The sequence below is a fragment of the Pezoporus wallicus genome, unplaced genomic scaffold (assembly GCF_028554395.1).
Source record: "Pezoporus wallicus isolate ANWC-B61680 ecotype Strahan unplaced genomic scaffold, APGP_CSIRO_Pwel_v1 contig_13737, whole genome shotgun sequence".
NCBI classification, from domain to species: Eukaryota; Metazoa; Chordata; class Aves; order Psittaciformes; family Psittacidae; genus Pezoporus; species Pezoporus wallicus.
In genome coordinates, this window is record NW_026641629.1 from 403505 (window position 1) to 419918 (window position 16414).

The window sequence follows — 16414 nt, forward strand, 5'->3', positions numbered from 1 at the left end:
CCATCCCTCTGGGCTGACCTCCTGCACTGGCACCAGGCGCTGGGTGTCCTCAGCAGCACCACATTCAGCCCCAGGCTCACCCAGCCACCACCCTGCAGCTCCCACTGCCCCTGGATGGGCTCCCGGCCCCAGCTCTGCCCTCAAGCTGCCTCCGTGACCTGGCTGGGAGCTACAGCAATCTGCTGGAGGAGGAATAGACCCTTTGGTGGATGCTGGGGCATACCCATCCCACAGCCTCGGGTCCATGTCTGCCCCAGACCTGGGCTTGTGTTTGCATCACTTCACTGACCTCTGGTGAAGGTCCTGAGCCACCAGCCCTAGCCCTGGTAAGGCCATCCCTGCCCCGGTGAGCCCTGGGGCTGTCCCAGTGCCTGGTGGGGTCAACCTGGTGCTGCCAAGACTCAGGGGGCAGCTGGAGGTGGCCAAGCACAGGGTTTATTGCTGGAGGTGCTGGGGAGGGGACAAGCCAGCTGGCCCCGTGTCCCCTTCCAAAGATGTCTTCCTGCCATGGAGGAGCTGCTCTCGAGTCATGCAGAATCTGAAAAGGATGTGGTTTTAGTGAGCTCTGAGGCTGTGGAAGCCACGGGTGCCGCTGAGCACAGCTGGTTCTGGCAGCAGTTTCATCCAGCTTCATGTCCTTTTGGGTCCCCTTAACCCAAAAGCACATCTGTGCTGGGAGCAGTGATGGGGCAGCAGCAGGAGCCGGCTGCAGGGATGTGGAGCCAGGAGGACACAGAACACTGAGCCCTTCATATGGCTCTGCCCTGGTGCTGGCCCCAGCAGCTTGGTGGCCCAGTGCCCCTTTCCCTGCAGGCACCAGTGTGCAGACAGGGCTGCAGCACTTGTGCCCCCAGGCACAGTCCTCATGGAGGCTGCAGAGGTCCAGGCACATCCCACGGCCCCTGGGGTTGGGGCGTATTCCCCCCTGCCCATGATGCAGAGCAGCCCATGTGCGGCATCCCAGGGCGCTGTCGGGTCCCGGCTGGCCCAGCCCCACCTCACCTCTGGGGGTGTCCGTGCAGACGTGGCCGCAGCCGCTGTGGGTGCAGCGCTGGCCCCTGGGGCACTGCGAGTCGGCCTCGCACTCCTGCGGGCACCGCTCGGCCCCGTGCCAGGGCACGGCCGCGGACTCGCGCTCTGTGGGAGGGAGAGCCCGGTCGTGGGCAGCCCTGAGCTGAGGCCGTGCGTGCTCATCCCGTGCATGGAATGAGGGGGAGCACAGAAGGACAGACAGGGACAGCGGGGAGGGTGCGGGAGCGCAGCCCCTCCTCGCTGGGGAGGGAGCACCAGGCTGGCCCCGTGGGGTTGGTGTCAGCCAGGAGGGGGTGCCTGATGCTGACCTTGCAGAGAGGCGGGGGTGCAGACATGGCCACAGCCATTGCTGCAGCACTTGTGTCCCCAGGGACACTCCTCATCGGAGCTGCAGAGGTCCAGGCACGTCCCTGCCTCCCTGGGGATGGGGCATGTTCCCACTCTGCCTGCAAGGGAAGCACCTGGCGGGGGTATCCCACCGTGGGGCACCCCAGGGTTGGCCCCCCATGGCTCTGGGTGACCCGGCTGGCTCTCACCTCCAGGGATGTCTGTGCAGACGTGGCCACAGCCATTGCTGGTGCACCTCTGTCCCTGGGGACACTGTGAGTCAGTCTCGCACTCCTCCATGCACTGGCCGCCATCCCTGTCCCAGCTCTCTGCAGGGGCACAGCCACTGCTGTCAGCCGGTGGCCCCCGGGCACTGGTGGCCAGTTCCCCCAGCAGTGCTCCTGGTACCTCTGGGCACGGCCACGCACTCCCAGGCGCAGCCGGTGTTGCAGCACTTCTCGGCTCGCCCGCAGATGCTGTCGTCCAGGCACTGGCTCCGGCGCCTGCGCCGCGGGTCCCAACACGGCTCTGCCCGAGGGCACTGCCCGGGGTGCTCTGCATGGGCCGGGACCAGCTCAGGGTGCGGGTCCCACGCACGTCGTTCCCCGTGCAGGGTCCGGGCTGCCCGCGCTCACCTCGGGCCGGGCGGACGCAGCGCATGGCGCAGCCGGAGAAGCAGCACTTCTCCTGCCGGGGACAGTCCCTGTCGTGGGCGCAGGAATCCTCCTCCTCCTCACACGGCTCTGGTGCCTGCCGCGGCCTCACCCTCGGGCACTCGCCGGGTTTGTCTGAGGGTTGGGAAGGGGTGACGGGGGCAGGCACTCCCTGCACTGCGGGCACCCCCTGCCCTCTGGGCTCTACCTGCCCCACGGCAGCTTTTCCATCTTGCCCTTGTGGCCACGTGGCCCTGGCGGTTGTGTCCTCACCTCGCTCAGGGGCTGAGCACACGTGCCCACATGTGCTGCTGCAGCACTTCTCATCCCCCGGGCACTGCCAGTCCCCAGCACAGGCAGTGCCGCATGGCGCCGCAGCGGTTGGTGCCTCCGGGGCCACAGGGCAGATGCTCGGTTTCTCTGGGGACAGGAGGCAGTGGAGCTGTGGGCACGGGGTGATGGCGATCCACAGCCCCACAGCTGGGGAGGATCCCAGCCTGGTGCTCTCATGCTGGGGCTGAGCAGCTCGCACCTCTGGCCGGGGGCAGGCAGACGTAGTCGCAGCCACGCAGGCAGCACTTCTCCTCACCGGGGCACCCGGCGTCGTGCCAGCACCAGGCTCTGCAGTCGTAACTGGGGAACAGCCCAGCACGGGCAGGGCAGAAGCCGGGCTTCTCTGGAGGGCATGGCATGGAGTGGCTGTGGGGCTGCCCAGGGCATGCATCGCTTGGCACCGCAGCCCCCTCAGCACCATGGCCCTGCCGCACCAGGCACCGCAGCACAGCTGTACCCTGTGGCAATACTGCGGCATCTCCTCCCACCAGAACCACGGGGCTGGCACCAGACCCTCTCTCAGAGGTGTGGAGAGGAGCTGCCTTTGCCCCCACAGCTCCCCGGATTTAGTGGTCCCCCCGTGTCCCACCTTGGTGCACGGTGCTGCAGGACCCCGCGCACCGGCCGTCGCAGCACATCTCCCTGCTGCTGCAGTCCCCGTCACTCTGGCACCTCGCTCCCTCCTGCCAGGCTGCTGTGGCCGTGGGGGCCTCTGCAAGGCAGACGGCCCATGGGGTGCCAGGAATGCCAATGGGGACCGGGACACACTCATCCCCTCCCACCCTGGCACTGCCTGGCTCCTGCCCTGGCTGTGGCACTCACCCACTGCCTTCGTGCAGCACTCAGGGCCGCACCAGTGCTGGTATCCCTGTGCCCTCGGCTCCTGGCACTGCTCAGAGCACAGCCATGGCGACCAGGGTGGGCAGAGCCATTAAAGCTCCATGGCAGGTCTGACCCGCTCACCTTGGCTGCGTGCGTGGCACTGCCGGCTGCACTGCTGGTGGCAGCACACCTCGGAGGGGGCACAGTCCTGGTCCTGGCGGCACCTCTGCTGCTGGGGCTGCTGCGGGGTGGCTGTGGCAGGGCTGGTGTCCCCTGCACCGCAGAGCGGGACGGTGCCGGTGGTGAGGACAGAGCGGGATGGTGGCCGGCCGGGGGTGGCCTCGGGTCCCCTGCCCGCCCCAGTGCCGGCCCAGGAGCCGCGCGGTGCGTCCCTGTAGTGGCACCCGCACGGGGGCCGCAGGGGACAGCAGCGAGAGCTGGCACCGGCAAAGCACGGGGCGAGGGGCCCCGCTGTGCCACAGCTCTGTGCCTGGGGGGGCTCTGGCCCCACGGCATCACCCCTGGGCCCCAGCCCTGCCTGCGCTGCCCGTCCCGCCCCATCTCACCGGCCGGGGCTGGGGGCAGGCGCTGCCCCCCGCAGCTGCTGCTGCAGCACTTCTGCACGTCGGGGCGGTCGCTGTCGCCGCGGCACCGCTCCTGGCACGGGCTCTCCGACCCCGGCTGCGCCGCGGGGCACTCCCCGGGCTTGGGTTGGTCTGGGGGAGCAGAGCGGGTGCGAGGCTGCAGCATCCCCGCGGGTGCCTGCCCGCGCCGGGGCTCGCTGGCCCCTCACCGTGGTGCAGGCGCTGGCAGTGGAGGGGAGCGGCTCGTGGCCCGTGGTGGCGGGGAGGTGGCTCCGGCACGGCCGGGCCCCGCGGACACGCAGTGGGGAGCCGGGGCTGTGCCGCTGCCCTGGGCCTTACCCTGCACCGGCTCCAGGCAGGCAGAGCCGCAGCCCAGCGCGCAGCACTTCTGCATCCCCAGGCAGTCCTGGTCCTCCAGGCACGGGAAGGAGCAGGGGTAGAAGAGCCCCTCGGGGGCTGCCGCCGGGCAGGCGCCGGGTTTCTCTGCAGTGTTGCGGCACGGGGCTGAGGTGAGGCTGCACCGACGGTGTTGAGGGCAGCGCCTCCTGCCCCTGCCAGACCCCTCTGCTGCCTCTGGCTGGAACCCACCACTTGCCCCATCCCAAACCCCTCCACATGCCCCAAGCCAGCCTTTGGGGTTGTGGGCAGGAGGCTGCCAGCAGCACACAGAGAGCTGCTCCGGGGCAATGGGGATGGCGCAAGTGACAGGGACAGGGGAGAAGGGTCATGGCTGCCCCAGGACAGAGGTGCTGCTGGTGGCCGTGCTGCGGTGCCGTACCTTGTGCCGGGGTGGTGCAGCGAAGCCGGCACTCTCGGAGGCAGCACTTGTGGCAGCCAGGGCAGCTGGAGTCATCGGCACAGAGCGGGGGCTCCAGGCGCAGGCAGCGTGTGAAGTCCCGCGGGCACCTCCCTGGCTTCTGGGGCTCCTCTGCAGTGGAGTGGGACCAAAGCTCCTCATCCTCCATTCCCAGGGCAGTGGGATGGAGCTCCTCATCCTCCATCCCCGGGGAGCAGAACCAGAGCTCCTCACCCTCCACCCCTCTGGCAGCAGGATGGAGCTTCTCATCCTCCATCCCCAGGGCACTAGGAGGAGCTTCTCATCCTCCATACCTGGAGGCCCTGATAGGAAGGGGACTGATTGGAGCAGGACTGGGGACTCCCCTGCAGCATGTCCCTTGGGATACTGTACCCACACACTGAGACCTGCATGACAGCACGGCATGGTGTGGCATGGCTTGGGACTGTGTGTGCCCTTGTGAAGCAGCGAGTGCCAGTGGTGTTATCATGGAGAAGCTGGTACAGAGCCCACATTGGCTGGAGGTCAGGATCCATCCCTGAGTATCCTGGTGCCCCATGCAACCCCACTGCAAGCAGCGTGCTCCTTGCTGCTGCCACTTTCTCTTCTTCCTCCTCCTGGCACCCTGTGCTCATCTTGGCCACCCTGGGAAAATCAGGATAGCTCTGCCATGGGCACAGGTGAGTGCATGCTCCAGCCGGTGCCTGTGCCCCATTGCCAGCAGTGGGCAATGCCTGTGGGCAGTGGTTTCTGCAAACACCCAGGTCCAGCCGTGCTGTTTGGGCTGCAAACAGAGATGCTGCAGGAGGTTTCACTCCAAACAGCAGCTGTTTGGCTGAAAAAGAGGAACCTGGCTGCTGGGGCGGGCAGAGCAGCACCACAGCCGGGCACAGCTGCCCCTCATTGTCCCACGGAGGGGGGTCCTCCAGTGGGGTCTGTGCTGGGAAGTGGCACCCACAGCCCCAGCCCCACCGCTGGGGTCTGGATCTATCCCCGTGGTCAGGGGCTTTGTGAAGGGGTGGGAGGTGCAGGGACCAGAGCCCGGACACTGCAGAGCTGCAGGTCTGGCACCCACCACCACCTGCAGAGACCCCTCCTCAGCTCTGGGCTCTGCGGGCACAGACATCCCAAATCCAGGTCCCCCTGTGTCAGTGTGGGGTGCCCAGGGATGATGGGGAAGGGGCCCCTGCTGCCTGCAGCACCCCTGGGTGCTGACAGCTATTGTGCATGCAGGATGCAAGCGGTGCATGTGGTATGCAGGGCGTGCATGTGGGGTGCAGGGGGTGCAGACATGCCCATGCAGCCCAGAACGGGAGTGGGCTCACGGAGGCAGCAGGGTTGTGGCACAAATGCTGCAGCTGTGACAGACATGGTCCCCACCAGCACGTGCCAGGCAGTGCCAGCATGCACCGGGCAGGGCCAGAGGGGACACAGCAGGGCAGGCTCTCCTGCGGTACTCACCTCCCTCTTCCTGAGGTACAGCGCCCACATCTGCCCCGAGGGTGATGAGCCCCAGAAGGAGCAAAAGCAATCTCATGGTGCTGCCGGGGACGTTGTGTGTCCGGAGCTGAGCCAGGGGTGGGTTTAAGGTCCCCAGTGTGGGTGCCTGGTGCCGGGGCAGCTGGAGCTGGGTTGCCGGCCGTGCCAGGCGGCCGGGGCAGGGGGCAGGAGGAGGGGCAGTTCCTGGAACCCGCCGGCTCCCCGCCAGGCACCCGCTTATCTGCGGCCGAGCCCCGCTTGTGGGTCAGGGCGACCGCGGGGCCGGGGAGGGCGGCTGGGGTGAGGCGGCTGCTGACCCTGCAGTGCACGGCCCGGCCCTGCCCGGCCACCCCTGAGACCCCCGCAGGGGGACCAGAGCTGGGAGATGTGTCCTGGGCCAGCTCCGTGTCCCCTCGTGGTGACGGGACGGGGCTGGGACAGGGGAGCGAGTGGACTCGTGCATTCCCACATGCACCCCCTGCACCCTGCAGTGGCCTCTGGCAGGTGGGTGCTGTCCCTGCTTGTCTGAGTCCTTCATCTACCCCGTGACTGCTTTTCCAACCAGGCTTTGACATTTTGGGATGCTAATGAGCCCTTCCTTGGTGACAGGAATCCGAGGGAACTGGTTTCTGCACTCCAGCCCATGACTGCTGAGGGGACATCGGTGCAGCCCCAGACGCAGTGGGATGGTCACTATGGGGTGATGGTGGCTGGAGGGCGCCCGCATGGAAACGGGAATCTCTCCTTGCCCCGGGCCAGTGCCTGCCTGCAGGGATGACGCCGGGCGCCCGCCTGCACTTCCCTGCCTGTGACACAGCCCGGGGCTGCTGCGCCTCCTGGAACCCACGGCAGAGCCACCCAGAGCTGAACGCAGTTTATTCTGTTCCAGTGCTGTGGAGCAGCTGGGGCCGGTGGGATGCAGGGTCTGGGGATGCTGAGTGCCCTGGACAGGACCCGTCAGAGCAATGCTGGTGCAATCGGCTGGCAGTGCAGAGGATCTGGTGCAGGGACAGATGAGGGGCAGCTGGTGCTGGGAGCAGCAGCAGCTCTTTGCTCACCCACAGGGTGCGATGACAACGGCTCTGGCACCCAGCTCCTGGTGCAGCCCTTCCCAGCCAGGGCTAGGCTGTGCCTGGGGGAGATGGATGGGGCAGTCAGTGCAGGATGGATTCTCCTGTCCCGAGCGATGGGGACCATGGGGTGCTCCCACCCTGGGCCACTCTTTGTCCCTTCCAGTCTGGATCCGCTGCAGGGTGAGACCTATGTGGTGCCCAGGGCTGCTGGACCTGAGGGCCTCAGGGGGGAGTCTTACCTTGCAGCAGAGGGACGCAGGTCCGGCCGCAGCCCCGCAGGCAGCACTTCTGCTTGCGGGGACAGTCCCGGTCCTGCAGGCACAGGAGGAGGCAGTCGGCTGACCGGTCACCATCAGCCATGGGGGGACAGAGCCCGGGATGCGCTGGCACATGTGGAGGGACAGAGGGGTGAGGGGCTTACCTCTGGGGAGGGCACCCCTCTAGGGTGAGCTCCTCACCTGGTCCTGCCCCATGGGGATAGGAGCTGGGTCCCTGCACACCCACTGCCCCCGCAAGGGTGCTGGCCCTGGCAGGGGAGCTCAGCGTGGGACAGGGCAGGGAGGGGACATGGGGGGGTCTCAGCGCCACAGGGCACTGGTGGTTTTACCCTCGGTGGGTGGTTTGCAGATGTGTCCACAGCCGGTGGTGCAGCACTTGGCAGTTCCGGGGCAGTCGCTGTCGGTGTCACACAGCTCCAGGCAGGGTCCCAGGGACCCCCGCAGCACCACAGGGCACGTGCCGGGCTTCGCCGCAGCATGGCGGCTCCCTGGTGACAATGGGGACCACGGCGGTGCCAGGCTCTTGCTTCCTCCAGCCCCGTGTGACCTCGCTCCCCACTGTCCCCCCATCACATCCCCTGGTCCTGCCCCCCGTCCCCAGGCTCGCAGTGGCCGGGGCTGTGCCAGGGTGCGTGTGCGGCACCAGGTGCCCCAGCCGGCAGCACACGCTCCCCGGGCCTGGACGGCCGCCATCGGCTGCACACCCCGCTGGGCACACACTGGGCTTCGCAGGGAGGGGCTGTGCCACCACCAGTGTGGCTGCGGTGGACACGGGGCGGCTGCGGGGCAGCCACGGGCAGTGCCAGGGGCACTCGGCTGCGGCGGCTGTGGGTCTGGTGAGCGCCTGCTCTGGGGGGAGCAGAGCCCCGGGAGGGAGGTGGCGGGGCCCTACCTCTGTCCGGGGAGGCACAGGCCAGCCCGCAGCCGGAGAAGCAGCACTTGCGGTTCCCGGGGCAGTCCCGGTCATCGGCGCAGCGGTTGGAGCAGGCAACGGCGCTCCTCTGGACACGCTTCCGCGGGCAGAGCCCGGGCTTGGCTGCAGAGAAGGGGAGGTCTGGGGCTCCGCGTGCAGCCGGCCTGGCCCCGCGGCGCCGTGGGGGCTGCGGAGCACGGGCTTGTCCGTGCGTGGGGACGCGGGGCCACCGCACCTGGCTCTGCGCGCAGGCAGCGGGCGCAGCAGCCGCGGGAGCAGCACTTCTCGCCGGGGCTGCACGCGGCGTCGTTGCGGCAGCTCGAGGCGCAGCTCCCGCCGCCGGCGCTGCCGGTACGGGGGCAGTAGCCGGGGCTCTCTGCAGGGGGAGATGCCGCGGGCGGCCGCGTGCCCGGGAGCGGGGATCACAACGCGGGCACCTGGCCCCGGGCCCCGCCCGCCTCCCGCCCGGCCCCCCCGGTACCTGTGCTGGGGAGGACGCAGGTCCGGACCGGGCCGCGCCGGCAGCACCGCTCGGCGCCAGGGCAGCCGCGGTCCGAGAGGCAGTACAGCCCGGGCGCGAGGGGCGCCCCGCTCCCCCCCGCCGGGCACTCGCCCGCCTTGCCGGGGGCCCGCAGGGCACCGGGGGTCCGCCAAACCCGCGGGGCCCGGCGCGGTGCCGCAGTGACCGTGGGGGCAGCGCCCCGGTGCCTGGTGCGGTGCTGCTGGGCCGGGGCGGGCGGCAGCTCCGTGGACAGCGCCAGGAGCACCAGGAGGAGGCTGCGCCCGCCGGACATGGCGCTGCCGTCGGGGAGCCGAGCTGGGGCTCGGCCCCAGGACCGGGATTTAAACCCTGCTGGGGTGGGGTCCGGCCGCACCGAGCTGCTCCTTCCCACAGCAGCACCATGTGGGCACCGTGGGAGCGCCGGGCACGAACAATCCAGCTCAGGGGAGGCTCCCGGGGCAGCGCTGGGCTCGCAGCCCGCAGTGGTGCATCCTCCACAGGGAGCCCTTTCCAGGTCACCAGTGAACCGTGAGCAGCTCCTGGGATGGAACACCCGGAGGGATGGGACATAGGGAGCGGTGTCCTGATCCCAGTCCTGCCTGGGGAGCATTGCAGAGCAGAGAGCAGGTCTGCTCCCATGGGACACAGATGTGGCCGCACCTTGATGACCCCACTCTGAGCTTGTCTGCACAGAAGTAGAGGCCATGGCAGAGGCTGGGGACCCTTGGAGATACGGTGCAACCAGTCAGTGATGGTCCTTGTCATGTGGAGCCCTTACAGGCAGCACCAGCACCAGCAGTGGGAGGATGCTGCCCATTCAGGAGCACAGCAGTAAAGAGAGGCAGCCAGGGGGGTGGCAGGGAGAGGCTGCTTTATTGGAGAGGATGCAGGGGACCCCAGGGAGGAGGATGAGGCTGAAGGCTCCGAGCCAGGGGGACGGTGCAGGGCCAGGGCCTGGGCATGCAGGACTGGTGTCGGGCAGCAGCTCCCCTGTGGCCGGGCTGGCAGGAGGCGGCTGTGCCTGCAAAGGGAGCAGAGAACGGTCAGCGGCATGGGCCATGCGGGCTGCAGGACCCCCGGGGCTGGCAGGCACCTGACTGACCTCAATGGAGGGGTGTCACACAGGACACTTTGCCGCAGCCATTCCTGCAGCACTTCTGGTTCCCGGAGCAGTTGGAGTCCGACTTGCACTGGTTTGTGCAGACACCCAGCATGGGGATCCCGGGGCTGACGGGCGGGCACGTGCCGGGCTTCTCTGCAAAGGCAAAGGGACACGGTCTGAGCCCTGCCGGCACCAGCACACGGGGCAGGGCTGACCCTGCAGCCCCCGGAGCCATGGGCATGGCCTAGCCCCTGTCTGCCACAGTGGAGGGACCCCCATCCTGGCCAGCAGACCCCCGGACCCCATGGTGCAGCCTGACCCGGTGGCACAGAACACGCAGCCGCGACAGTGCCGTGACCCCACTTTCCCCCACAGCTGCCGTGGCCAGCCCAGGCTGTGAGCTTGCAGTGTGTGGGCTCAGCCGGGGCCCAGTGTGCAGGGTCCCTGCCATCCTGCCCAGCTGCCTGCCACCAGCACTGGGCTCCCAGCTCTGAACCACGCCATCCTGCACTGCAGCACAGCCGGGACAGCTCTGTCCTTGCAGGTGGCCGTGGAGGTACCAGAGCCTCAGGTTCACATCCGTCCGTTTGTTACTGGAGATCTCAACTCCTGCACCCGTTCACGGGGGCTGCTCTCCAGCAGGACCGGCACAGAGAGTGAGCTCAGTCGGGTGGCCGTGGGGCCGTGTCCATGCAGGGCCAGGGATGATGGCTGGGAGGCAGGACCATGCCCATGCTCTGGGCTGGCTGCTGCCCACCAGGCTGAGCGGGTAATGAGGGCTGCGAGGGGAATGGCACCGACCCCTGCCCACGGCACCGGTCCCATGTTGCTGGGAGGAGAAAGGGTGAGTGTGGCTGCCGGGAGCACACCCCAGCCCCACCGGGGTCCCTGCTCAGTCCCCGGTAACCGCACTGCAGGCGATGCACAACGGGCGCCCAGGCCCCGCACTCTGGAGCACCGGTGCTGCCGGCTGGGCCGGGCTGTGGGCTCGCGGCAGCAGCACCGGGAGCAGGAGGGAGCGTTACCGTCGGGCTTCTGGCAGGCCTTGCCGCAGGCCGCCGGGCAGCACTTGAGGGTGCTCTCGCAGTCGCCATCGGACTGGCACCCCACCGTGCAGTTCACTGCTTCTGTCGCCGGGTCTGGGCACACGCCGGCTTTTGCTGCAAGGCAAAGGTGGAGGCCATGGGTGGGGGCCGGGGCAGGAGATGCTGCCGCCAGCACCGGCGCTGGGTCCGGGGATGCTGCTGAGCCCAACCGCGCCGGGCGCCGGCTGGTTCTCGGCCCCGGCCCCCAGCCCGGCAGGCCCTGGGGCTGGGAGTGATGCTGGCCGCTGGCCCGGGGCGTGCCGAGCCGTGCCGAGCCGTGCGCTCATACTCACTGGTGACATTCTGGGCGGGTGCTGGCGGCAGCTCTGCCCAGAGAGCCAGGAGCCCCGCCAGGACGAGCACGCTGCGGGCCTTGGGCATGGTGCGGGACCGGCGCTGCGCCTCGGGCCGCCCGGCGGCCTTTAAGCTCCTGTGCAGGTGGGGCGGCGGGCGGGAGGGAGGGCTCGGCCTTCCGGGTGGCTCCCGGGGGCCGGGCAGGGCCAGGCTCCCCCTTCGCGCTTGCACAACCCGAGTATCAGGTATCTGCCGCTGCTGGCGGCCGACCAGGGAGGGGGAGCCTGGAGGAGACCGGGCGGCCGCGCCGAAAACTGGCCGGGCAGGAAGAGCAGCCGCCAGCGCGGCCCCGTGCGCTGCGCGCCCGAGCCCTCCGGACCCCGTGCCCAGCCGGGGGCACCGTGCAGGGCTCGGTGGCGGAGCCCGAGGGGATGCCGCTGGAACGCCTGGCACGGGCGCCCCGGGGTGGCGCGTGATCTGCCCCTGCTCAGGCTCCTCCTGCCACCGCCACTGCCGCGGTCTTAGGCTCGAGTGGAGCCCCCAGCCTGAGCCACTGCTGCCCTGATGCTGGCACTGTGGATGGGCGGCTGCTGCCACTCGCCCGGAGCCCCCAGCCTGAGCCACTGCTGCCCTGATGCTGGCACTGTGGATGGGCGGCTGCTGCCACTCGCCCGGCTCCTGCTCCAGCCGCGTGTCCTCCTCCAGCTTTCGCTCCTCCACTGCAGGGCTCTCCAGGCTGCTGTGCCTCCGGCCGGCGCTCGCCCCGGGGCTGCCCCTGGTTCCCCCCGACAGCTCCTGCTGCCCGGCCCCAGCCTCCTCGCGCAGCCCCCGCCATCCTCGCAGCCTCCAGCGGCCCCGGGGATGCGGCCCGGACCATCCGGCAGCACCGGTTGGGCGAGTGGCTGGCGGGGAGAGAGCAGCCGGCACGCTCTGGCTGCACGCCCGGTGCTCCGGGCACGGCGGTGCCGTAGGACCCAGAGCCCCTCGGCACGGCCGTGTCTGGGATAGCCCTTCCGAGGCCTGTGTGCGCCCTCCGGCACACGGGGATGCAGCATCGAGCCGGGGTTTGTTTGCTTCAGTGGCCAAGCAGCCTGGAGCAGCCGCTCTCCTGCCCTGCTCTCAGCAGTTTGCGGCCCTGCCAGTTCCTGTCTCCTCCACCGGTACTGTCAGTGGTGGCTTTAATTCCTGATGATGCCCAGCACACTGCGCAGGAAGCCCAGGGTCTCCCCTTGGCTCGCAGCTCTCGGCGTCAGCTCAACACCTTTGGTTGTTTGGATACCGCTGCAATGAGGGTCCTCCTGCATGGTGCTGGTGCCGTCTGGCTGGGGGCCATGGGCTGGGCCCCGTTGCTGGGGGTCAATCCTAGAGCATCCCAGCTCCCTGGGGCCCATCCTGGGTATGGTCACAGGCAGAGCCTGCACAGGGCAGAGGGTGAGACCTGCCCCATCTCCAGTGATGTGCCCTTGTTGCTGGCAGAGGCACCAGGGGCAGACCCAGCTCCAGGCTGGAGCATCCTGCAGACCTGTGGGGCCAGGGGCATGTGGGGCTGGGACACGGTCCCTGCCCGAGTCACGAGCCAGTGTCCACTCTGCCGGGGTCCGTCTCCAGGTAATTTAACCCCACAGTCAACAATGCGGCAGTAAATCAGTAACTGTTTGCCTTTGCCTGTGGTCCCCTCCCTGCCACCGGTGTTTGTGCAGGAACAGGAGCTGGTGTGGATGGGCCAGTGCCTGCACCAACACCGCTCCGCACTACACCAACACCAGCAGCAGGATCCGACCAGCGGGGATGGGAAAAGGCTGGGTGCTCAGAGAGCAATGGAGCTGCTGGGGCTGGTGCCAGGACCCAGGCACGCTCAGGCTGGTGGGATGCTCCCACTGTGCCCATGAGACTGGGCCCCACTGGGGACACTGCATCTGGGAACTGGGCTGGGCTGGTGTTTCCAGCCTAGGGCTGACGCTGGGACTCCATGAATAAAGGGTGTTGCAGCCCAGTGGCCCCCAGGCCAGGGCCGGGACACGGTGCTCCTGTGGCGGGGGTGGGACGTGGGTGGTAACATGGCTGCTGCAAGCATGAGCCTTGGCTATGGCCTCCATCATCCGTGCTGGACGTGAGGGACCTGTGCCATCCCTGCGGATCTGTGCAGGGACAGAGCTCACCCCGATCCTGGAGCAGCAGCACTGCTGCCATTCCAGTGCTGCCAACCCCGTGGTGCCGTCCCTGCTGCCAGGGCAGGGGGTGCCCCATGCCCCACTGCAACTGAGCTGCTGCTCCCGTGCCAGAGGCGCTTCCCTTCGAGGACCATTGCCCGGTCTGACATTGTGATTGCTCTGCCCCAGCATGTGGCATGGCCTTGGTGCTGGTCGTGAGCAGCCAGCACGGGGACGCTGTGAGGATGGATGCCAGCAGCTCGGCTGCGCTGGAGCAGCCAGATGGGAGCAGGTGGGAGCCCAGGAAGAGGCAGGTGGCAGGAGACGAGGGGGAAACCACAGGGAAGGCGAGAGCTGTGGGGAGCAGTGTGGGTGTTGGCGGGTTTGCCCAAGGTTGTACCTTGGCCCCAGTGTGCCCGGTGGCTGCTGAGCGGGCGATCCGGCTGGAGCTGCCCCCAGCCAGCCAGAGCTGTTGGAGAGTCGGCATCGCTTTCCGGAAGATAGAAACGCTTTGGCTCCTGTCCCCAGTGCGTGGCATTCAGGATGCTGCCGTCCCCACCCTGGCTCTTCCAGGCACTTCCTTGACAGAGGCTGAGGATGGCTGTAGGGAGCACGGGGATCTGCCAGCACGGCGTCCCCATCCCAATGCCTGTCCCGGGGGGATCCTGCCTGGGGACGTGGGGTCAGCAGCCCTGAGCCCAAACCCAGAGGCTCTTCCCTGCAACATCCCTGGGTGGCAGCACCTGCCACCGCCGAGCCCGGTCATCCGGGTTGCACCTATGCCCTGCGGGTGACTGCAGCTCCTTCGCGGCAGCAGGGAAGGTGTTGGAGTCACGTCTCCCTGGGAGGGAGCATGGTCAATGATTAAAAGGGCCAGGCAAGGTGCCCCCGGCTGGCTAACCAGCCTCCCACAGCGGCAGAGAGCGGTGAAAGCTGGGAACAGCGGTAGAGAAGGACGCCCCTTCCTCTGGGAGACATCGGGCCCGGGCAGTCACAGCTCGGGGTCCCCATTCTGGATGCATGGGCTGATGCATGGCATTACCTGACCCTGCCCGGTCCCAGGGGCCCCTGCTGGGGCCCAGAGCACCCAGTGGCAGGGGAATACTGCTGCCATGCTGCTGCTGCCACACCCTGTCCTGCCTGCACTGCCCGCACCGTGCAGACCACGGCGGACCCTCTTCGTGCTGCAGAGCCAGAGCCTTGGTAGGGTGGAGCTGGAGAAGCACCTGGCTCTGCGCTGGTGTGATCACTCTGACCGGCTCATCCCATGCAGGACCCCAGCCTGGGTCAGCACCACGTCTGCCCGGTGCCCCCTGAGCACTCACCAGTGTTAGCAGGAGCCGCAGCATCCGGCTGTATGTGGGTGCACAGGGCGAGGATGCCCAGGAGCAGAACGATGGCAGCCTTCATGGTGCTTCCTGCAGGTACCGATGGGCAGCGCGGGTCGTCGGGGTTTATATCTGCATGGGGCTGAGGAGGGGCCACGCACACATAAACCTTCATGTGCCGAAACTCGGCTGCAGCTCAGTTGTGCCCGAGGCAGCGACAGCCCCATGTTACTGCCTGAGAATTATTTACCACAGCCCTGGCCCAGCTGCAGCAGCCGGGCTGCAGCAGGGGTGGGGATGGCAGCACCCCACAGCACCCAGAAACACACCCCGCCCAGGGCACAGGGGGATGCCGCCGTGGGCTGTGGCTTCCCCCATGGCCATGGGGAGCCTGGAGGAAGGGACTGGAGCTCTGGGGCTTGGGAAAGAGGGGATGGGGAGAAGGCTGGTACATTCAGAGTGGCCCAGAGGGTGCAGATGGGACTTTTCCTGTGACTGTAGGACCTAGGGGTGCTGGGGTGGGCCCGTAGGTTAGAGGTCAGAGGGTGGTTGGTCCCCTCACCAAGGCGTGGGACTGACCACCACCACTGAGGTGCTGTTCAGGTGTCACAAGTGATTAGACGAGTTTATGGGATAGGAGCTGAGCAGGAGAATGGTCCCGTGTGGCAGTGGCCATCCTGGCAGCACAGCACAGGGTGTTGTGGGACAGAGCAGCTCAAGGTCTGTCCCCAGCCATACCCACACATAGAACCGGTGCCTGCCTCCCCCGTCCCAGCTCAGTGCTGACATCTCCCAGAGCCGCGGGTGAAGCCGGCGTCCCGCAGGCGAGCGTGGCCTCGGGGGAGTGCAGCCTGCAGTGACGTGCCCAGCTGGGCGCACCCGCGGCCCGCACCGTGCTCCGAGCACCATTCCAACGTGGGGACAGGCGGGCGGCAGCTGCCGTCACGTCCCGGCAGACGGGTGCTCTGGCGGGGTCAGCACCGGGGCTGCCTTCCACCTCCGCATGCAGGGATCTGTGGGGAGGCCCAAGGTCAACAGTGCGGGGAGGACACGGGGAGCCCGGCGCAGTGAAGGGTGGCTGTGCTGAAGCTGAGGTCTGCTCTGTGCCCGCAGGGACCCTGTGGTGCTGCCACTGCTGTGCCCTGACCCCACCAAATGGGTTTGCACCTCTCACCGTGCCCCACCGAATCGGTAAGGTCGGGCAGAGGCAGCGGGTTACACCCGGGACGGTCCCTGCCCCGGGGCTGTCACAAGGCCAGCCCGTCTGGAAGGAGCTGCCTTTGTGCCGAGGCCAACATGAGCTCTGCGGTCTCGTTCGGGGTTTTACAGCTCAACGACTGCATTTCCCTACTTGGGGAAATTCCTGTTTGCGTCATCCCCGCTCCGAGTGGCCAAACGCACTTCTTGTTACTGAAACTGCGTCTGAAACAAAGGGTCCATCGGCCAGAGAGCCAGGGCTGTGGAAGCAGTCCCGTCCCTGTTTATGTGCACGGGGCCTCTCTGAGCGATGCCTTTGCCCTGACGTGACACGTGCCGCGGTGCTGATGCTGGGAGTCACCAACGTCCCTTGAGCAGTGCCCGGGCCTTTGGCTGGTGCTGGTGGCTCCTGGCTCAGGGGGCTTCAGCCTCCTCCCGGCTGCGTGTGCCCATCCCGTGCCATTGA

General features: G+C 68.0%; 3 protein-coding genes across 5 annotated transcripts; all 3 read right to left on the bottom strand.

Annotated features, from left to right (window-relative positions):
* Positions 1 to 140: 140 nt before the first annotated feature.
* LOC130607553 (balbiani ring protein 3-like) lies at positions 141 to 4824 on the bottom strand. Its single transcript, XM_057424748.1, has 13 exons — positions 4530 to 4824; positions 4091 to 4234; positions 3734 to 3883; positions 3309 to 3440; positions 2935 to 3057; positions 2545 to 2688; positions 2286 to 2432; positions 1995 to 2147; positions 1768 to 1914; positions 1569 to 1688; positions 1341 to 1478; positions 818 to 1137; positions 141 to 179 (listed from the first exon to the last, which is right to left on the bottom strand). Exons 1-13 carry the CDS (start codon positions 4822 to 4824, stop codon positions 141 to 143), a joined length of 2052 nt encoding a protein of 683 aa, XP_057280731.1.
* Positions 4825 to 7016: 2192 nt separating this feature from the next.
* Positions 7017 to 9084, bottom strand: LOC130607554 (WAP four-disulfide core domain protein 3-like). Its single transcript, XM_057424749.1, has 6 exons — positions 8772 to 9084; positions 8526 to 8666; positions 8270 to 8413; positions 7707 to 7865; positions 7339 to 7482; positions 7017 to 7158 (listed from the first exon to the last, which is right to left on the bottom strand). Exons 1-6 carry the CDS (start codon positions 9082 to 9084, stop codon positions 7148 to 7150), a joined length of 912 nt encoding a protein of 303 aa, XP_057280732.1. The 3' UTR covers positions 7017 to 7147.
* A 562-nt stretch (positions 9085 to 9646) lies between these two features.
* On the bottom strand, positions 9647 to 14941 carry LOC130607549 (WAP four-disulfide core domain protein 2-like). Of its 3 annotated transcripts, none has more exons than XM_057424743.1 (4): positions 14749 to 14941; positions 10920 to 11054; positions 9895 to 10047; positions 9647 to 9813 (listed from the first exon to the last, which is right to left on the bottom strand). In XM_057424743.1, the coding sequence occupies exons 1-3, from the start codon at positions 14924 to 14926 to the stop codon at positions 9896 to 9898; spliced, it is 465 nt and encodes a 154-aa protein (XP_057280726.1). In that variant the 5' UTR covers positions 14927 to 14941; the 3' UTR covers positions 9647 to 9813; position 9895. The 3 variants fall into 3 exon arrangements, with proteins under 3 accessions (XP_057280726.1, XP_057280727.1, XP_057280728.1); XM_057424744.1 differs by lacking the exon at positions 14749 to 14941 and adding an exon at positions 11273 to 11612; XM_057424745.1 differs by lacking the exon at positions 10920 to 11054.
* Positions 14942 to 16414: the final 1473 nt, after the last annotated feature.